The sequence below is a fragment of the Bombus pyrosoma genome, linkage group LG15 (genome assembly GCF_014825855.1).
Source record: "Bombus pyrosoma isolate SC7728 linkage group LG15, ASM1482585v1, whole genome shotgun sequence".
NCBI classification, from domain to species: Eukaryota; Metazoa; Arthropoda; class Insecta; order Hymenoptera; family Apidae; genus Bombus; species Bombus pyrosoma.
In genome coordinates, this window is record NC_057784.1 from 8181743 (window position 1) to 8203514 (window position 21772).

Genomic DNA, 21772 nt, shown 5'->3' on the forward strand with positions numbered 1-21772 from the left:
TATTTCCTTCATCAGATTTTAAAAAATAAAAATGTTTATTCACATCAATTTGAGAAAAATTTATTAAAAATGACATAGACTGGGAAGAAATAAATTATGCTTGCTTATGTGTCTAATGACTTTTTGGTTAAACGTATGTCTTTTAAGATTACCTGCCTTACAGTAATTTATGGAGTATGGCACTTTCTGGCGCTTATACTCCCTACGCGATCAGAATTATTTTACTTTAATTAACGGAGAAAGCACATTCCACTGCACGTCACATACTCGAAATTTTATTAATCCTTCTCTTGGAACAAAATTTCAATGAATACGATTATTCACTAAGGAAAAGTGTGTAAAAAAGAGGAAATCATACTTTGTTATTCACATGTCTTTATTAACAAATGCGAGGGGATAATAAATAATCGTGTCGCGCGAGTAATAAATAAAATACAACAACGTCCTGGCGATTGTTAAAAAATGAAACTCTCTTGAGCCAGCCTCGAAATCGACCTCTTCGACTCGTCGTCAATCGAGCCAGGTGCTCGTCTCTTTATCCTATCAATTTCTTACCGAATCAGTTACCTTTTACCGCGTACACGTGTTGTTGAACGAACGGTCCTAATGTTCCATTCTCTCGTCTCTAAACTATCAGTTTCTAATTTATCAACTTTGATCTCGAAAGAGTCATAAATAATTTACTTGTTCGCACGACGAGATAATAGAACTTTTCTTCCGCTCTGTATGGCAGAATGATCGACAATCTTCGATCGATCGGTCGTGTATCCCAAACTAACATCGATCGACGATCATCCATTGTGGTTCTGGTGGTTATTTGGCGTGCGTCTCTTTGGTCTCTCGATCGTACGATCGATCCGTCGTTAAGAATATGAGTTAATCAGAGAATGAATCGTGGCGCCGGTGGCAATCGACGCATTTTTGTAACCCCGATCTAATAGTTTCCTGACGAGCTACCGGAGTTGACTGACGACGAGGAGGCCGAGGAGGACGAGGAAGAAGAATACGAATTCGATCCGCTGCCTGGTGAGTAATAGGAGTATGCGAGATTCTGGGCTTCCACACCGTTGGTCGGCGTCCAGACGCGGGAATACGGTCCATTTCCGTCCCATGTGTTCGCTGGATCGTAGCTCGACGTGGTCGAGGGCATAGGTGGAGCTCCGTATGCCGGTGAAGCAGCTGGTTCCATTGACATTCCTGCAACAATAAGTTTCGCTGTTCTTATCTTTTTCGTCGAAAATTGTTGTTCGCATTGTAATGATATTGAATACAATTTCGGTTTCCTCGATACCAAATGGAATCTATCTGATTATAGTCGCAATACATACCCATCGGCATCATCATTCCACCCTTCTTGAAGAATTGCACAGCGATGAATCCAACGACTAGGAGGATCGCGAGTTTCGAGAGCACTAGAGCCTTCAATGCTTTCAAACCAATGATAGCAACGAAGATAGGCATCAAAGCCTTCAATTTCAGTTTCAACAACAACAGGAATGGCAACAGCAGCTTCTTCTTTAACATTCCCCTAGCTTGACTGGTAGCAACTTCGTTTCCTTTGAATTCGATATCCAAATCAGCCAAACTTCTGCTGGGTCTGTACTTGAGGCTAGCATCCACGAAGGGTAAATCGATTCCATAGTCAAAGCTCTTCAGGTACTTGAAAGTCCTCGCAACGATAGCTTCGTCCACTGTATCCAAAGACCTAGCTTCCGTGCTAGTCCCGAGTTTTCCATCTAAATATCCAAGCACCTCTTGCTTCAAGCAAGACATCCAAGAGTCCGCGGCGATGCACTCGTTGAGAGACTTGGAGAGGAAATCTTGACTGGCCAGGCAGCTTCCTGCCATCAACACAACTGCTACTGTCGCTACGAAAATCCTCATATTGATCCTTTGATTATCCCTGGAATTAGTTATCCCAAAGTGGTCTTCGCTGCACGACTTCTACACTTCGTTTCTCGAACAAAACGCGAAACGATCGATCGTCCACCCGTATGTGTGCGAGCGAGCGATCGCCGATCGAACTGCGACTGGCAGAGGAGTGGCCCGCCCCTTTTATTTAATTTGCCCCCTGCGAATCTATGTTATTCGGTCGCGCATGCCGGGAATCGACGATCGAAGGAAAATTATTCAAATTTCACTGGCACATAGAGCGGCTTCTCCTCTACACCCCTCTCTCTCCTCCTTAAGTACGTGCGTGCACGCGTCCCGACGCGTTTACGACCGCGTATACGTATGTAGCGTCGCGTATCGCGTACACGATGGCATGCGCGACGCCTCGCCACACGGGAAACGGAACTTGTCCCGCGTTCACCGCCGATTCGTGCTCTCCTCAACTTGGACGTCGTTTCTAACGCCCCACTCGCAAGCACGCGATCTCTATGCCTTCTATGATCTGTAAAGAACACACGCTTTGGACAACGGATAACCGTTCTCGTTGTACGTCGACAGATGGCCGGTGAACGGGAACGTTTTAGTTTCCACCGACGATTTTTGATCGTTTGACGCGATCATATATGGATCGATGGAATGTTTGCTGGGTTTTAATAGATTGTGCTATTTCAATAAGTCGTTGGTATGCAGGTTTCTTGGCTGGTATTACTGTTATAGGGCATTTCATAAGGTGAACCGATCTAGATATATTATTATTTATATGTACAATTACTTTCATTAATATTCGAGCTCTTTAAAACGGTGTAACTTTTTTAATATTGGACTAAACGACTTGAGTTTTTTTAAGAACTTGGAAGAATCAGTTTATTAAATGTCGTGCACGAAAGATTTTGAAAAAGCTGCAATTGGCCAGAACTGGGAAAAAAGAAAGAGAAATAATACAAGACATTCTTTACCATTTTTTTATCTTAGTCTGTACTGAAAATTCAAACAATACGTTTCGTGGATTTTTGTCAGCTGCATACATATTAAAAATTTCATCGAGATCGATTGATTGACAGAAACAAGCGGCAGGCACCGAAAGAAACTAACAATTTTAAGATTTTTTATTACAATTATAGGTCGAAAGTTATGAAAAACTGCGATTTTCTCTAGCCTTAACCGTTTGTATCTCATAGCAACGTTTACAGATTTCGATGATATATTGTACACGTATATAACTTACATGAATTTAGAAACGTATTTAAATTTTCATTAAAAAGTGAAGGAAGTGACTTTCGCTACGTTTTTTAAAATTCTGACAAAGTGCAACTTCCTTAGAATTTTTTTCCACATCTAGTAAATTAATTCTTCTAACTGATCTTTCTAAGAAAAAAAACTCGTCGTGTAGTTCAATTTTAAGAAAGATATTCTGTTTTAAAGAATGTGTTTTTTAGGAGAGTTCTGTATATGTGGAAAGATTATTTCACAAAGTTTAGAATTTTTTAAATAAACTTTATTTGATATTTCACACAATTTCAGAATTAGAACTCGTAGATTCTTCTCGCTATATGTATAAGATTCATTTGCAAAAAAGTCTATGTAATTTTTAAAATGTACCAATTAAGCTGTTTTATATATCAGTTAAAAAATTCTATGTCAAATTTCGGTCAATATTTCAAACAACGTAAAGATGGAACCTTATAATTTCAACTGTGCGTACGAGATTTACTTGCAAGAGATACGTTAGACTATTGAGTTCGATTTAAAGCTTCAATTGCAAAATATCAACTATCACTCCTAAGATAATTAAAAAATTGACGTCTTAGTGGCCTGCAAGAGATGTGTATAACTTTAAAATGCTGTAAATCGTTGAGTGAAATGTTGCACTTTAGTGTGATAATTGCATATCATTTACTACGATAACGACATAATCGGAAAACGTAGTTTCGAACAAACGATGTTTCAGGTTTAAAGAAAAAGAAAAGCACAAGGTGCTGGAAGGTCGCTGCAAAGACGAAAGTGGATTTCCATTTTACAGGAACACATGCGCGGAACAAAGCGATGGTTTCCCAGCCAAGCCAAGTAGCCGCGTCTGATTATTATCGGGCATAATCTCCTTGCAAAACCGGACTGAGTATGATTCTACTTAACAATAATTTTATATCGTGTTTTTATAATTAATCGTCGACAAGGATGGATCGTATCAATTAGAGAGGAGAAGTTCCATCGCCATTCATGCCGTTAAGCTATGAAATAAGCTACACCGTTAATGGGCCATTTACGTTCATGATGCGATAAACGTTGCTTGAAATAGTTTCACGCATTACCGTGAACGAAGATCTGATTTCTTGCGTGTTAGATGAGACACGGAGCCATTTAATAATATCACTTAATGAATCGTTTTGAATCTTCGTCGATGTCTTTTTGTTCTCAAGATTGGGTTCCAGGGCTGTTAGGATAATGATAGTAATAACAGGTACATTTTTATTGTAACACGGTTATATTAGATCCTACAAAGACATCATTGTAACATGATCGAAACCTAAGGCTACATATTATTGCAACGATAATCTAGATTATCACCTTCTGTGAATTATTTCGTACGTAGTAACATTTACTATGAAGAACTTTCTATTACTTTTACTTCAGACTCAGATTGCTAATTTTAATCTAAAATACCCCTTTCAATCCTTATAAATAATTTTCTCTAACAGATTTCATCCTGTTATTATCCACTACTTATACACATTAAGTACATACTTCATAAGGATTATGAAGTTATTATTGCAGTATAGGAGTCTATATAAGAAGAAAGTCAAACAGGCCGAGTAAATTGCAATAATAATTTATTAAATAAAGAGCATAGAGGAGAGGTGGAAGACAGGTATTTTACAAAAGTCGCGACAGTAAACAAGATGTACGGGTGAGTGTTTTACGATTGCGCGTGTCCAGAATACGCGAGGTTTTGCGCGAACGACGCCAATGGTTGTTCGTCGTCTTGGAAGGATCTGTATTGAGCTTGGTACTCCCACGGTCCGTGAGCGGTCAATGGAGCTGCATGACCGTCAGCGGCAATTTTCTTGCACAGCTGGAAGATCGCCATACCGACGGAGACGATGAAGCTGAAGAATGAAAGTTGAAGAGCGTTCCAGGCTTTAAGACCAAGGACACCGATGGCTAGAGGGATGAGAGTCATGGCCTTGAGCAAGACGAACACCAGGATGGGGATGACGACCTTCTTCAACTTGGACTTGCGAGCCTCTTCGACGGCACGACCCTGGCCGAACTTGACGTTGAAGGTGAGCTGATCGTCCTCAATGTCCCTGGCGCTCACCTTCACGGACGAGTCCATAGGCAGCTTAAAGGTCACGTCGTGAGAGGTCAGGTAGGTCTGCACATTGTCCAGGAAAGAGCCCTCGCTGCGAGCGGATACTTCTTCGACTGGGTACGAGTTGCGAGTCACCTCCACGGTTTCAGAGACCTGCGACCGACAAAGAGGAAAGTGAATCTACTTTCGGGGGCATTGGGTTCAAACCGGGTTAAACGGAATCATGCAACGCCATTTCACTCTCTAAAACTACCAAACCGTAAAAGTGATTGGGTCACAACCACTGTGGTAACTGATTGTGGATAAGGTGATAAAAGTAAAGCGAGAATGGAAAGATGGTTGCTTGCATAACCGGGTTGGAACGATTTAGCAGACACTTGCCTTGAAGCTGTCTTTGCGGAAGATCTGGTCCAGGAGATTTAAGACCTTGAATTTCATGCAGGAAACCTCGTCGTTCTTTTGAGAGCACTCGATTTTCGTCTGATCAACCATCTGGTCTATACCACTACCCTTCCAGAGGTCGTTCTTCGCGGGTTGAGCGGCCGCCAGGGCCAACATGGCGCACAACACAAACAGCTTCATGATTTTCCTAATATGGAGACGAGAACTCGTGGTACCCTGAAGAAGGTCTTGAGGACGATTGCACGACGACTGATGCCAATGGGTTGGGCATCAGGCTATTTATACGAAGCCCCCGTCGTTGAATCGTCGGACGTTCGTCGAGTAGCGGAGCATCCGACATACACGACGCCCCCACTTTCATCCGGCCACGAATTTTCTTTTCGTTCAGTATGGTGTTCGATTATCGAGGCCTCGACGTGATCGTGACGGGAATATGGGATTGCGCAAGATCAGCAAAGCCGAAAGAAAGCTTCGCCGCGACCGATATCTGTCAAGAGGGTCGCGTGCTACGTCAAAGGCACGCGATTATGCTACACGATAACGACAAGTGTTACGTTGATTCCCACCAGGTAGAATTTTGTTAACTATTAGCTGTACGTGTTCTGTGCATTATTTTGTAATCTACTCTCGATTGTGAGATCAAGTTTAATATTGATTTGGTATAAATTACATTTAGTATTTATATCTTAGGGTTGAAATGGAAAATAAGACATGAGAAAGGTAACTTTACCATATTGCGGTTTTGGTTAATAAGTATTTTATCTATGATTAGTTTTTAAAACTTCTGCTATTGATATAGAAGTTGTACAGTTGATATTACTCTATGTGAGAATTGAGGGTTCGCTTGACATTCATACCAAATTGATCAAAATATCTATCATTTCATTAACCTCGATCATGTATTCATAAAAAAATCCACTCACGCATTAAGCTGGGCGAAACTTTCGAATATTTGGCCTGCTATCATACAGCATCGTTTTAGCTAGCAAAGCGGAAGTGGCGTGCGCAGGCCAGTAAGAACAGAGGACCCTTCATCCTTGGCACCAATGCCACCGTAACATTGGCATTGAATCGATCGTTCATTCATACCACGAACACGGTACTTTCCACACGTCTGTTTCATCAACACTTGAGTGCTCCCCACCCCGTTTCGAATGACGACAAGATATCTACCCTTTGAATCAATCTTTGAAAATTAGGCATACCTGAATGATAAAATTTTCATTTTATTACACATTAATCTTTGTTTCATATAGAATAACCTTATAAAGCTTCCAATTTCATTACAATTTATAAAATCCACGAAATATCTTAAATATAATAAAAAATTGGATCTACGAATAATATTTATAGACGCAAATCTTCTTCTCTTCGTTTATTTTCTAAAACTAGCTTTTGAGAAGTATATTTGTTTGATCTATTTGGATTATGATGTTTAATGAAGTTTAATGAAGATTGATGCGTACATTTTACTCTTCAGTGTCTCAATTAAATCACGTGTACTATCAGATTTGATAAAGGAGTTGTTCTAATCACATTAGAGATGCGCTTTGCGTGCGAGTTTCTCGTGCGAGAATGTGCGCGTGGGGTTGTGACAAGACACTTTTGTCCGCCTTGCCGACTTCCTTCTGCTCGTAACAATGAACCGGTAATTGGAATTTTGGGTCAAGTTTGCATAAGCATTCAGGACGTTGTAGTGCCATCGATGTCACCTTTCCGACTCTTCGAACACTCTAATTTTTCCTTCGTGAATTTCCACGCTCGCGACCTGTATTTTCCCCGTTTACGTTCCCTTTTGGTTTCTTGTCCACGCAGAGCCCTGGTCGATATGGAATCGTGAAACACGGGTTTTAATGAAATGCACTCTGAAATTCGCGGAACTATTTAGAACGGAAATGGAGAACTAATTCTACTTAGCTTCATAAATCGATTTTGGCAAGAACAATATCTACTTTTACTATGTCATGAACAATCTCAGACTTTGCTGTTCGAATCGATCGATTTAATTACTCCCACGATACTCGATTTCCAGCGGATCTACCTGAACGACCAGTGAATGCCAAAGTAACTTTTTCCACTTTCTCGATCATTAAACACCCACTTTGATCGATTCTCATCGCGTAGGCAAATAATAAAAAGGAAAGTGATCAAATTCGCCCATTTCTTTTTTTTCTTTGATGATTAGGGTGAGAATGACAGATGGAGACAAGATATGATGAGACCATGTAAGAAATTTTATTTATAAATAAGTCAGAGTCGCGCGTGAATAAATAATAAATAGAACGGTTCTAGGGGGAAAAAATTGAGGTTCTTCGTCAGCCTATTTTCTGTATCCCCTGTAGGGACCATGAGCTGCCGTTTCCCAGTGTGGTGGGTGCTCTACTGGTGGGTGTCCATAGTGCACGACCTCGTAGGCGACCTTGGGTTTCGTCAGCTTGAAGATCATCATCGCTCCACTGAGCACCATCGAGAGGAGACCAAGGGTGAGAGCTTTCCAGGTCTTCAGAGCAATCAAGGCAAGAGCGAGCGGCACCAGAGCGGTAGCTTTGAACTTCAGACCCAGCAGGAACGGTATCATAACCTTCTTAACGAATCCACGGCCTATAAATATCATCCAGATAAGTGTATTAAATGAGTTGTATTTTATTTCTTCCTCTTTATAGAATAAATTTTGTTACCTTGACCGTTCGAGGAGTCAGACAAAGGAACAGTCAAGCTTCTGGGCATGGTATCCACTAAGGCTCTCGGTACAATATTGGAGCCAACGATAGCTTCAGGCAGCTTAGCCTCCAGCTGGTGACTCGACAGGTACGCGTCTAGTTTCTCCAACATCAAAGACCTAAGAAGTTCTTTCCTTGCAGGATCTACTGAGTCGTACTGCGGGGGGTAGTATTCTTCATTGCTTTCTTCCGGCATGTTTCGAGATTTAACTATTGCTAAGTCGTCCGTAATGGCTAGTCTGTCTTCTTTTACAGCTTGGCTAAGGTAGGCCAGAACTTTGGGTTTCACGCATGATAACATGGACTCGTTGTCGATGCATCTGCAAGATGAAATTAATTATTGATCGTTAAATCCAGAGCATAATTTTATTATATTTGTTACTTTTAAAATATATTGCAATAACTTTATTTTTTTAATGAGTAATGTTTTTGTTTCCATCTTCGTGCTCACCTGTAATAAATGTTTTGAAGAGCGTCAGCTGTTGTTTCAGTCCTCTGCGCAGCGGTGAGGGCGGCCAGAAGGGCGACAGACGAGACGATCGTTGTGAACTTCATGACGGTACCCACCGATTTGCGAGTCTAAGCACCGAATGCCGGCTCGAACGAAGACAACGCGGTTTTATAGTCGATGGAAGCCACGCACGGCCGATGAATTTTGATCAGGGACGTGTGCCCGGCTGAAAAGAAAGAAGAAAGCCTCATTATCTAGGGTGCCGATGTTTTCACGGCTCCGTATCCTTTCCCTATGGGACGATTTTGGTTTCGACATTCACTATTTCCGGCCTATTTTAGCTGCACATATGACCCGAAATTATATAGAGGAAATTTCTCGTTTCTAGCTGTCGTGGCGCTCGCGAAATAACACGATTATGGACGATTCGGGAAGACAGCGTTTAGAAAAGAAGGCACAGCGTGATAGCTACTTCGAGCAAAGGAAAACTAACGACGACGAAGTGAAATTGTACAAGGGTCGATCGTGAGAGGAGAATAGATGAAAGTAAAAACTGTTTATGTGTGAGGAGCAATGAGGATTGGTGGAAACTGGTAGAAAGTAATTTTATACGAGGATTTGGCTCGCGCTTACGTAAGATTCGTGTGAATGGGTGGCGCATTGTTTGTTTTCTTAAATAAGGTACGAATCACAAGCGTAAATTGATCTTACCGTAGTAGAACTTTAGCTTTGCCCAGTGAAAGATAGGTAACTGTCGGTATATTGATTAAATGAATTTGTCATTTCATTCTTCTAATAATTACGATAGAAATGTGTTCGTTGAATGCTTAGGAAATAATAAATTTTTAACATCAAGGTTTCGATGAGCATTGCATTATATTATACTGGTTTTGGTAATATAAAGTATGATACAATAGTAGTTGTTCTTTTTACATCATTTATTACGAACGAAACAATAATATACGTTACAACTTCGAGGTAGTGTAATCGAAGTATTAGTTTATCTTTGTACAATACATAACTTACAGACTATACATAATCTAGTTGTTAACGCGTACAATAAATAATAGTTGGGTATGGCACCCGAGAAGGTAATAATAAATAAACATATCCAAAAATAAATAAATCATTGGATGTAGTATTAAGATTCCCGTATTCGATCCATTCGCACGTATAATGTATCGACTTACATTTGAATTAAGTTATTTATAAATTACACATACATAAATTATCACTTTCTTGTGACTACACAACGATATCGTACTGGGTAAAATGTCACAGAGAAAGAATTTTTAATTGCATAAAATATGTGAGAAAATCTACTATTGAACAGCAGTACTTGGAAAAACGTGAAACTATAATAATCACGCAATCCAGTGCATGATCGAGGATTGTTATCTAAGAGTTACATTTCTGTTACTTTCCTGACAAAGTGTCAAAGGAACGAAGTTTGACATTTCATCAGAAAATTTCATTCTGCTTCAGATAGTACCGAAGACTGAACAAGTGCTTAAGAAACTCCTCGTAACAAAAACTCCAAAAAGATCTTGTATTTACATTCCTAATAGAAAGTATTTAATGAAATCGAATAGAAAGCTCGTTTCTTCTCGATTTAGTATTCATCCCATCACAAATTTCACGTAACGCTGCCATGAGTGCAAGCACTAAGCTTCACAAGGAACAATCGAAGTACTTTTACATATTACAAAAAGTGTCCTTATTATCATAAAATACTTTAATAAATTGGACGTAAAATTATCTGACATTCTCTACCCAAATAATCAATTCATGGCCTTGACACTATCTAATAGCCTACAGCCGTGTCCGTGGCCGCCTTGATAACGCCTAGCGGAACAGATCCACCAGTCGTACTCATGTCGGAGACTTCAACGCGTGGCAATGTGATGCCAGAATTCGGCGACTTCAACATACGTTCTTGTCCCCACGACAATTCTTCATTACTTAGTAACAAAAATTCACACCGAGTCTATTCGGTATTTATGTGACATGGATACGTTCTCAAGCAATCTCCACCATCTTGACCCAATCTAGCCGCGTTGAAATATCTGTGGAACTTCTTGCTGGACGAGCTTTCGGTCCCCATACGTTTCAACTCCTGTGGATCTCTGAAATAGAAAAGAAAAATTAAAATCAAGTTGTTAATGTACTCCTGACACCTTTTCGCATCGAAATCAGTCGATAATCATGTTATAACATAAACCCTGACCCTGTTTTCCTTACCAACGCTTGCATCTAGTCGACACGCGTGATACTTTCGCCATTTAGCGGCTCTAGCTTCGCTAACAAGATAATTTCTCTTTAATAAACGAACTACGGAAGAATTTGCCAAGAGATTGCATTACTTCCTGCTGGAACTAATGATTCTTTTGTGAGCCGCGTTTATTGTTGTCAGAGAACAGTCAACGGAAAGAGCGTAAGAAAAAAAAGAGTCGAATCCGCATGGAACGTGATTCAACGTTCCGATTCGAGCGATTCGGAGCAGTGGCCACCTTTCTCTTTATGATTGACGCCCGAAGTGATCGAATTCGAACGTAGTACACAGGTGAATGAATAATTAATAGCACGATGATCGATACGACAACGATCGAATTTTTGCATAATTTATACATTAAAAGAAATTAGTTTTAGAAGAACTCCAATGGTAGTGGAAGCTATTCTTCGTATTTGCTTACCGGTAGACGAAACTACATAAATTCGTTCTCTTTTCCACGCTTTCCAATACGTTCATAAATTAAATCAGCTTCCTCCAGATAATAATAACGAACGATGGATTTAGTTGACCGTATGATTCATCTTTTGCTCTTACCTGGACAGTTCGTTCGAAACGAGGTTGCTGTGCGGCGAATACACAGCCGGATTCTTGTACATACTGCACACGAGCCTCTCTTTGCAACTTTCTTCGACGAATCTAAGTTGCTTAAATATATCTTCAAGTCTGTTAATTATTGGTCCATAATATTCATCGTCGTATCCTGATCGTTGCGTAACCACTGTTGCTTTTGAATCTACCTGACTGCTCTTCGCCGAAACTTGTCTCGCATTTTGCTGTCCAAAGGCAATGTACGAATTCTTTATATTTGTCGCAGTTGGCAACATCGTTGACGGCAGGTTTGCAGGATTTAAAGGAACATTGACGACAGTTGGCGAAGCTGGTTGAACAACTGTTCTACGATTATTATCCATGTATGCTGAGTAGGCCAGATTATGAGCAGATGTCAGTGGACGTTTTTCTAAATACGGAGAAGCTATTGGCTGCGCGTTCGGCGCATACTGAGGAATGCCATACGTTCCAGAGTAAGTGGGCGCTGGGAATGGCGCCGGCAGCACTCCTAGTGGAGGTCGGGCTGGTGCCGTGCCAGCTCCTACAGGCTCGGTTTGAACTTCGTAAGACTCTTCGTAAGGTTCGATGCCCCATTCCTTCAATTCCTCGATGTCTTTTCGATATTGAATATGAGGATGAGCATAATCGTAGCCATCGAATTCATCGTCGTGATGGTTGTGGTGATGGTTGTAGTAAGTTGGAACTGGTACTGGAACTGGTACGTGATGATGGTGATGAGCTACCTGAAATAGTAATGTTAATATTAATTAATGGTAATATTCGAGAGATCAGCCCTTATTGACCTCAAAGTGTCGTTAGAGTGATGTAATAATCACCTGATGATGATGGTGGTGGTACTTTGTACTGTGCGCAGAATAGTAGCTCGAGCATAGCTTAAAAACGTGCGCGAATGCCGGGATAAAGAAAAGTAATAATTTCAGGAAGAGCTTCTTCGCTGTGCCCACGCCGAACAGGAACGGTATCACGAACATAAACTTCAATTTGATTAGCTTGACGATGAGCAACAGGGCTAACAAGCTTGTCAACAGCTTGTTCTGTATAAATTTTCCTGAAATAGAAAGCGTCGATTAAATCCTTCAAAACGTTTACCTCGCTAAAAAGATATTGATATGTATTATCACAAATTGAATAATTATTCATCGTACTAATTTTCTTGAAGAATCTTCCTTGACTTTCTAAGGCTTGCTGGCCAAAGTCTACTCTAACCAGAGCGCCATTTTCATCAACCTCACGAGGACTTATTCGAATCGTGGCTCCTTCGAAGAAAAAATCGGGTAATTGAATCTGATAATCCCTGGTCGCGAGGAATTTCATCGCCCTCTTCCGTAACGCGTTAGTCACTTCCTCCAAAGGTGACTGCTCCTCGCCGAACTGTCGACCTCTTTCCTCCCCCTTCTCCTCTTCACTTTCCTCTTCGTCGCAATTATCCTTACTGGACCTTTCCACCAGATTCTCATCCATGGAATCATCTTGATCACTCTTCCTGCGACACGTTCCATAGTCCAAATTATTCTTCGTCATGGTCAACCCCTCAAACACCGTGATATTGTCTCTCTCCACGAAAACATTGTCTAGGTACGTGTAAGCGTTTTTCTGTATGCAGGAGAACGTTACGGATCGATCACAGTCCCTGATCAACCCTTTCCACAATTCATTTTCAGTCTGGTTTAGCGACCAACCACCGAAGTTAAATATCTTTGCGTAATTCTTCAAATTCTTAACATCGAAGAACTGGCAGTTTGCATGCACCACGCACAAATATACGATCACGATCACGGATCTTAAATGCATCCTTGAAGAAGACTAGATTTCACCGGATAAGTATTTTTTCAAATATTTAAATAGAACTGCACCTGTATCTGATTGAACAAAATTTAGCACAATCAAAGATATAGATAGTTGAAGCGTGTATAGATCAGGAATCAGAACGACGATTAATACACTTTTGATTTCGTCACACCGATATTACCCTATCCACGTGCACCTTTTATCACTTCCGTTGCCCCCTCCAATGATCACGACCTCGATATCAATCTGAATGGATCACACCTCCTTCAAACGTTTTAGGGATCGACGATTCCTTCGTTCAATTTCAAGCAATCCAGTCGCATCGTAAATTGCTTATCGATACGTTTGACATGTCCGTGTCACCTAGCCGGCATGTCACATCATCTTCGTCCAATTTGTTTGCCTTCTCCGTTCCTTCTCGCGAGACGCGTTCCGTTCGATCTCCCGCTCAAAACTAACCACAAGCTTCTCGGTTCTCGGTTACAATTCACCTGAGCGTCAAGTGTGTCAAAGACCCTCCTACTCCGTCTACGGCCGCTCCGTGGAAGGTCATTATCGTCTCCTCTCCGACTGCAACCGGCCACGCGTCCAGCTACACGCGCGCGCGTGTTAAAAGGCGTTGACGAGGATTTTGGACTTTGTATGCAACGTCAATCCAAGCTCCTTGGCAATACGCACGGTGAAAGCGGCTGGGAAACCTGTCAACTTCTCTTTGCAACGTTTTCAGTCGAGTTGAACCGTGTGAATCGCATTATGGTCACCGAGGCATTTTGGTCACGTGCGACGGCTCTCGACGCTGATATGAAAATTACAAGTTATACCAAGTACTGGAATCTCTTTGATTCAGTTTGTTACTGCTATTATGAATATGACTGCTATATAAACTCATTAAGCATTAACTTAAAGCTTACTTGCATTTAATGACAGGATTATGAATAGCGCTAGACATTATTAACTCGTTTTATTGTTGTATCTGAGAGGACTCGAGCCTAACAATTATTTTAGAAGTTAAAAAGCTACTGCAACGGTATTAGATAAACAATTTTCTGTGTAACATATTAAACCGTTAACAACTATCCATTGTAACTGTCGTGATAGACAAAAAGAATTCGTAAACTTGCGACAAATGTCGTCGTTTCTCGTTAAACTTCTTCTATGGATTCAACAGAAACTGCAAATCGTTGGACCGTTGCAGATTGCTGTTTATGTGCCATTAGACCGGTCTGGTGCGAGTTCGCAAGTGATCCCGTTTCGATTATCTCTCGATTATAGCCGCGAGACGTCTAGGATTGCTTCTTGCGATCGTCATCGACTACCAAAGAGTCGCCATATATTCGAATAAATGCAAAACACAACACAAAAGTAAAAAAGTGAAACGCGAGAGTGAAATTCAGAGCGTTCCGTGAAAAACGAAGCGCTAAATGAAGAAGTCCACTGTGTGGAATATTAAGTAATACTATCTGTTCGTTACTTTTCATATCGAGGTTAACTATCGTGGCAAAATTAGAGATTTGACTCGGTTAGGAAGAGGAAGTAATTATTACACAGCGATCTGGAGCAAAATAAAAGATAATCGCCGCGTCTTTCCAATCAGTGTCCGTTTCTGTGTTCATATTTTTTATTTAAATAGCGTCGTCATGTACTTGGAGGATATTTTAATTGCATTGCGTTTCTCCCTTAATTAGTCGCGATTGGATCTTTAGTAAGCTTTTGCAAAGGAACAAATGTTATTAGTTGTTCTACTTGTTAGAATAAATTCGTTGCATCATTCTAGAGTTATCTACAAACTTCATCTGCAAATAATAATTCTTTAGTTCTTGTTAATGAATGTAATAGCTTTATCATGGACATCACACTGTTACGAATTCTCGGCCAGGCTCCACACCGGAGTTTTCACTAATAGATTGTTGGTGAAGGTGTTCCCATTATCGGGATCGACGACTCCGACGTCACTTGGACAACCTACATTCGAGAAGAACGGTCGATAAGCGTATCGTCGCGTGGCTACAGGCACGATTTTTCTCGATCAATGTTTTTGTCAAGGAAAAATGATTTCAATGTCGTTTCTTCTCGGCTAGGAAAATGCGGCCTTGAAACGAGAAACCGGAAACGTGGCAGCAACATATTTCACAGCACGCTTGGAACACCTTCTAGATTACGGATAATTATAGAAGTGAGTTATGCACAGTTACAGAATGTGGCTTTGAAAGAGGGCAATTTCACTGGTACTCTATTTCCTACAATTCACTACAAAACTTCAATACAAAATCAATTAACATCATAGAAACTGAACTACTATTACACCTCATTTACATCATTTATTACTTGAACTCAGAAAAATGTTGCAACTGAGAACTATCTGAAGTATCTTACACAATCTGTACATCTTGCTACGAAACACATGACGTATCGATCAACGTTATTCCACCTTGTTTAGTTATGTTGGGTTCCAAAATCGTAAAGAAGATCGGGTGGGTCAATAGTGGCGAACGTGGTCCGGCCGAATGAATTCCATTGACCTACTATTGATCTGCCTGGTAGGTAGGTAGGTTGAGCGACGACCGGCTTGGTCGCTCAATGACCGCCGAAAAGCGATCTTGTAGAGCGCACAAGCATTCACGGAAACGAACGCTCGTACGCGCGACTTCTGCCTCCTTTTTTCCTGCGGCCCTCGATACTCATGGAGGAAGAACGGGTACGTTTCAACCAGCCTAGATATTAGTACCAATGCGTAGAATTCCTTAACAGTGGTTTCACATAGTACACACTCTACCATCTAATTAGTCAGGAGGTTATTCATAACAGTGGATCGCTTTAACCCTCCGATCGCCATTGCTCGGGTTACGAACTTTTTCATTTTATCAAATTTTGCTCATTTCTATCTCTATTGAAATATTGATACAAAACATCAGGCATAATAAAAAAATGGACGAAATCAAACGATGCCAGCAGTATTATGAATGAGTATATCAAAACCGGTAGTTGACTAAAACGTAAACTAAAACACATTGGAAACTATCAAGTTATTTATGTTGTTGAATAAATGAAAGCTGGTATCTGCAGTTATCTACGGAAATTGTAGAATGAAATCTTTTTTTACTACAATTCCTAGGGATATACGGAACTCAATTAGATTGGAATTTTCTGATTGCTTGTTTTATGTAAATTTCATTAACGATTTCATGAGATTCTAAGAACCGATAACGAATAGGGATTGGATAGACATGGATGAACTTGAAAAACGACTAGATGTGGCGGGTAAACAAAAAAGAGAAACTCAAGTGTCGAAGTAGGCTGAAAGAACTGTGTCGCTATGTGCAATAGGAAATTCCCCAAAACGCGCGAATCGCGTAAGCTGCTTCGAATCCTAAGCCTATGCGTGTTCTCAAGTGAGAAACGCAGGCCGCGTCGCGTCGGCCGGCTGAAAGTATTTGCACAGACACGGTGCATCGGAACTGGTTTGCATGTGCTTGAAGTGAACCAAGCAACTGGGACACGTTACATATATTGGGTGGACAGAAAAATTCCGTGCGTGCAAGGCACTCCTGTTTGACGTCACGTACACAATCGAAAATTAAGATCGAGAGTTTAATACGTATTATTAATCATCCTCTGTGATAGCTTCGAATATTTGAAATAACACGGGATGATTAATGTCGGAATAGAAAAAACGGTGGGAGGAATATCGAAATGATGAATTTACGAATTCAGAAACATGTATATTGTCGAGAGTCCTAAATTTGTGATTTATGTTTCTATATGTATAGGCAAGATAGACTTACTAAAGTCTAAAAATATTGCCATCTGTATATTTGATTTATTAATTTTATGGGATAAAAAGTAGCATGAAACTATTCGATGCTTTGTGTTCAACACCCCGTATAAAAGAGCAAACGACTAAGTGGTCGGTGAACTATAATCGTTGCCATCGAAGCTTGCGTAACGTTAATAGCGTATTCAAAGTAATTAATAAAGGCCTTCACCGAAATAGAAGGTCAAGAAAGTTTGTGTTCTGAGAAAAAATGAACGGAACGCGACATACATTTGTAATACGGAAGAAGAATAAAATATAAAACGAGGCTTTTACCAGGATTCATCGGAATCATCACCGTGTACGTTGAAAACATACAAACATCGTGTATATGTGAAAAAAGATACAATTTCTGTACTCTTTAATCCATCATCCGCGATTTATGTCGTCATGGGAAATGACTAGATTACAATGCAATCGTTTCACATTTGTGTTCGTTTTACTCTCAGGTTGCTTCTTCGTGCGGGTAATTTCTGTTACGTCAACGAAGGATCGGGCAAAGATTCATCGCGAGACACGTGCTGCGCGCATAGGAAAGTGAACCGATCCGCGAACTCTTGGCGTGACACGTTCTACCTATTTCTGGCGTGGTAGCAGTCCCGTCTGGACTCCTACACGGTGACTTTCACCGATTTTCCAATTCTTTGGTTTCTATTATTCTCTTGTTGGTCGATGACTTATCCATTAAATAATTAAATCCTTCCCTTTACGTTTTTATCGTATAACTTTCTTAATTAAGAGTTCAGTGCTTCCTGTATTTACATTACTGATCATGTGTGTTCGAATCATCGATTCTATGAAAGTTTTCAAGCGTGTCGTAAATTTAATCTAAAATACTTCAAACTTAAGTGAAGATAGTTTGGAGAATTAATGTAACTTAATATTTCGAAGTGATCTTTTTGAACCTAACACTCCAATTAAGATAAAATTCATTTGCATTCGTAATAGTTTCGAGATACTTGAATCTTTTTACCAGAGAAGAACGTTTCTTTGAAGTTATTGACGACGAAGAAGCAGTTGAAATCGTCAAGCGTCGTAGCTGAAAAATCCGTTATACCTTTCAAATCAGATCGCGTTGTCTCCAAAAATGCTACGTGTTAGGAGTATAAAGTGGCTAAACTCGTGGACCGATGTGGGTCAGTTATTGTGCAGGGTCGATTCTAAGACAAGCTCGTCAGCACATTCTTATGTACAGCATCGAGACACGCATTTCGATGTGCGGTTCAATTGCGCGACGTACAGTTATCGCTCAATTAATGTATGTACGAGTCATTTCTATGCGTACCGGTTGTGTACATTATGGAATCATCGATCTGTTACGTTGCTCAAGGTGCTCGTTCCATGTGGGTTACTTAGATGGTAGCTAATTTGAGATTCGCACTCTGCATACTACTATCATCTAATATAAAATATCTGATGTAAACATCAGACGTGTAATATAAAATCGCGATTTGCATAGAATTTGATGCAATAAACTTAGGATATTTCGATAGAGAAGGATTAAACAGAACAGAAAAAGAAAATTGAATAGATTAAATGGAGGGAGATTTTAAAAAGTTTCTTTGATAATTTTGCAATTTAAGATCGTTGAACGAGTAATCTAGATTTCGCGCTAAGAAAGATGCCTATAAATTATAAACAGACCTGATACTGGATCGTAAATTCCACTTCCTTATGATTACGAACCACTGGAGAAGGAAGAAAGAAACGTAGAAAAAAGTTTAATGAATATCAATTATACAGTCTTAGAAGACATCGCTGCATCGTCACAAATAAGTTAAAAGGTGTTCGACTTTCCGGAGATAATTCGCACATTGTACGCATTTTATAAACACAGCTATACCGCATATATTATTATTGTATACATATTATTTGAACTATTGCGAACTTCATAGCTGAGGTCGGCCGATGGCTTTGGACACCTAGTGACAGTGTTCTTCAACTTACAACATCTTACTCAGTCGATATCGCGCTATCCTGTAGTCACAAACAAAAGATAAAATCTATTCAGACATCAGCTGAGAACCATAGCACTTTTGTACCATACATGTAGGCAGATATCTTCTTGATTTCTCACTATCATATTTAGATATTTATGTAGGTAAGTGGTCTCCTTCAAAGCTTCTTCTCTTGTTCATTTCTTATAACGATCGAAAGATCAAACATTTTGCAAAACTTATTTAAAAATGTGAAATTTATTTGGAATTGATAACGTTAGAAATTGTTCAAACATTAAAGTGCTAAAAGCGCTCTAGAGTGTTGAAACGTACATGGGACGATAAGTTTATCTTGTAGCTCGCCTGCATTTATGCTTCCTCTTTGCTTCAATGCTACGAGGAATACACCTAGCGAGAACAGGTACAACTCTTACCTGTGAAGAGTCTTAGTCAATTGTTCGAAAGATTGCGCCACCGCCTTGCGGCCAGTGATACCGAGTTTGAAATCACGGTCGCTTACACATGAAATTATTTATTGGTTTCAAGCCACTTTTACAGACAAAATACTAAACTTTCAACATTAAATTTATTTCCAAATGATACATTTAAATTGACAATTTCTCTAGGATTATATTACATTCACCATACAGAGGAATTCTCAATATTCGAACTCTCACTTTCTTGAATTCTGCTCAAATTTGATGAGAACTTTTCTTCCGTGGGTTGCCATTCATCACTATATGCCGAATGCATTACACTCGTATCATGATTGCTCGCTATATGATTTGTCGAAGTGATATGACCACTATTGTCCAAATAGTTTGGCTTCGAATCTGTCACATAGTCTCTCAAATCACCTATCGAATCATCAACCTGGTACGTTTCGATGTCGTAATTATCGGATTCTGAGGGCGATGATGGTTCCATTTTATTACTGTTTACCACATTAGCGACGTTGTTAGTCAAATATTGGTACTTCTGTGGTTCCACGGTATTGCTGGAGTTCCAGTTCAAGTATGTAATATTGGCAATAACAGAAGGATGTCCATGATTCTGATGGCCAATAGAGTCTGCCCTTGATACAAGTTGTTCTGTTTTAAGGGACGAATCTTTCGATTCTGTTGCATATCCTGTTTTCCCAAGATTGCTTGTTATAAACCGCCTTCCGAAGCTGCGGCCCCAACCACCATAACCACCACCACCATCACCACCGCCACCGCCTGACGGTGCACCATAGCTCGAAGGCGGTGGAGCACCATAATCGCCTCCACCACCACCATAACCTCCTCCACCTCCACCACCGTAACCTCCGCCGCCTCCGCCACCATAACCTCCGCCGCCTCCACCACCATAACCTCCTCCTCCTCCTCTGCCTCCACTAGATTTTGTTAGAAGGACAATTTCCTTGTACTGACCTGAAAATATTAAAGTAATATCGCGTTTAATTCATATCGTAATAACGTTGGCAATTTACGGAAATTCATGATAATATTGGTAACTTGTGGCATTACCTCCTCCTCCTCCTCCTCCGCCGCCATTGCCTCCTCCTTTCATATACTTTTGCATCAGCATTGCCATGGATATCATTAGGGACATCCCAGCCATCATCATACCCTTCATCGTTGCTACTCCTGATATTTCCAAATTTGATTAGGTATTTTAAAATGTCGTAAAGAAATAGAGAGCTACAATTTATGCGTTACCCATGAATTTCATTTTGAGCATCATAAGACCAGCCATCATCATTGTCTTACATTTGCCACCTTTGTCTTTGCCGCCTTTGCCTCCTCCTTTGCCTCGCCCTAGAGGAGAGCGTATGTTTTAACCCATTAAGAATCAATTAAGATAACACTTATAATAATGTTAGAAATACTTCAATTATTTTTCAATTTTGTAAAATTGTAAAATCTTGTGTAGTGCAGAATGGAAATCTAGCGTAGAAGAAGCAGTGATGCAAAAATTATTAAACGTATCCTTAGTATTCCCTTCCATAGTTAATATAACATTTAATTGTCACTCGTACATCAAGTATTTTGAAATGTTACAAACCCTCGGAAACAGGAGTTTCGTCAAACATAACATCTATCTGATTTTTTTCTCGGTTCCCATTCCACCTGGGTAGCGTAATTCTTAAAGCAAACGTATCGAAGAAGTCATTGATACTTCGTTCTATAGTGTCATTGCTATCATTCACGGATCTACGGTCGTTAATTACTCTGGTTTTCACTAGTTTAACATCTTGACCCATTAAATAAATCTCGTTTAAGTCCCTAATAGAGTCCAGGAATCGGCCGAGACGTTTCTTCGCGCAGATTAGCGAGAAATCGATGACACAGCGGCCTATGTCTGTCGTTGGGAACTCTGGGAAGTCATCGTCTTTCGCAGAATCGTTTTTCAGTGACGGTACCACTCGAATATCCACTCTAAAGCCATTCCTTCGGAAATCGAGCACTTGTCGACCAGCGCTACTAAAAATTTCAATACAAATCAGCAACGGTAAACTATAGCAGGAATATCAAATATCATTTTATGAATTGACCGTCATTTTATTTAATAATTCAACGAAAATTTCATTTCCTTCACCGTTGTAGCTAATT

At 40.1% G+C, this 21772-nt stretch overlaps 4 protein-coding genes across 4 annotated transcripts; all 4 read right to left on the minus strand.

Annotated features, from left to right (window-relative positions):
* Positions 1-393: 393 nt before the first annotated feature.
* Positions 394-1884, minus strand: LOC122576122. Its single transcript, XM_043746011.1, has 2 exons — positions 1329-1884; positions 394-1197 (listed from the first exon to the last, which is right to left on the minus strand). The coding sequence occupies exons 1-2, from the start codon at positions 1882-1884 to the stop codon at positions 935-937; spliced, it is 819 nt and encodes a 272-aa protein (XP_043601946.1). The 3' UTR covers positions 394-934.
* A 2883-nt stretch (positions 1885-4767) lies between these two features.
* On the minus strand, positions 4768-5791 carry LOC122575327. The gene is made up of 2 exons (XM_043744109.1): positions 5585-5791; positions 4768-5356 (listed from the first exon to the last, which is right to left on the minus strand). The coding sequence occupies exons 1-2, from the start codon at positions 5783-5785 to the stop codon at positions 4808-4810; spliced, it is 750 nt and encodes a 249-aa protein (XP_043600044.1). The 5' UTR covers positions 5786-5791; the 3' UTR covers positions 4768-4807.
* Positions 5792-7818: 2027 nt separating this feature from the next.
* On the minus strand, positions 7819-9518 carry LOC122575333. The gene is made up of 3 exons (XM_043744119.1): positions 8777-9518; positions 8284-8645; positions 7819-8206 (listed from the first exon to the last, which is right to left on the minus strand). Exons 1-3 carry the CDS (start codon positions 8878-8880, stop codon positions 7926-7928), a joined length of 747 nt encoding a protein of 248 aa, XP_043600054.1. The 5' UTR covers positions 8881-9518; the 3' UTR covers positions 7819-7925.
* A 130-nt stretch (positions 9519-9648) lies between these two features.
* Positions 9649-14099, minus strand: LOC122576047. The gene is made up of 4 exons (XM_043745821.1): positions 12785-14099; positions 12455-12687; positions 11604-12361; positions 9649-10902 (listed from the first exon to the last, which is right to left on the minus strand). The coding sequence occupies exons 1-4, from the start codon at positions 13428-13430 to the stop codon at positions 10764-10766; spliced, it is 1776 nt and encodes a 591-aa protein (XP_043601756.1). The 5' UTR covers positions 13431-14099; the 3' UTR covers positions 9649-10763.
* Positions 14100-21772: the final 7673 nt, after the last annotated feature.

Coding starts and splice junctions, on each gene's coding strand:
- LOC122576122 (XM_043746011.1), bottom strand. CDS start 1,884: ATGAGGATTTTCGTAGCGACAGTAGCAGTTGTGTTGATGGCAGGAAGC. Junction 1,198..1,328: donor TGGAATGATGATGCCGATGG/GTATGTATTGCG, acceptor TTATTGTTGCAG/GAATGTCAATGGAACCAGCT.
- LOC122575327 (XM_043744109.1), bottom strand. CDS start 5,785: ATGAAGCTGTTTGTGTTGTGCGCCATGTTGGCCCTGGCGGCCGCTCAA. Junction 5,357..5,584: donor TCCGCAAAGACAGCTTCAAG/GCAAGTGTCTGC, acceptor TGTCGGTCGCAG/GTCTCTGAAACCGTGGAGGT.
- LOC122575333 (XM_043744119.1), bottom strand. CDS start 8,880: ATGAAGTTCACAACGATCGTCTCGTCTGTCGCCCTTCTGGCCGCCCTC. Junction 8,646..8,776: donor CTTCAAAACATTTATTACAG/GTGAGCACGAAG, acceptor TTCATCTTGCAG/ATGCATCGACAACGAGTCCA. Junction 8,207..8,283: donor TGACTCCTCGAACGGTCAAG/GTAACAAAATTT, acceptor TGATATTTATAG/GCCGTGGATTCGTTAAGAAG.
- LOC122576047 (XM_043745821.1), bottom strand. CDS start 13,430: ATGCATTTAAGATCCGTGATCGTGATCGTATATTTGTGCGTGGTGCAT. Junction 12,688..12,784: donor AAGATTCTTCAAGAAAATTA/GTACGATGAATA, acceptor TTTCTATTTCAG/GAAAATTTATACAGAACAAG. Junction 10,903..11,603: donor GTTTCGAACGAACTGTCCAG/GTAAGAGCAAAA, acceptor TTTCTATTTCAG/AGATCCACAGGAGTTGAAAC.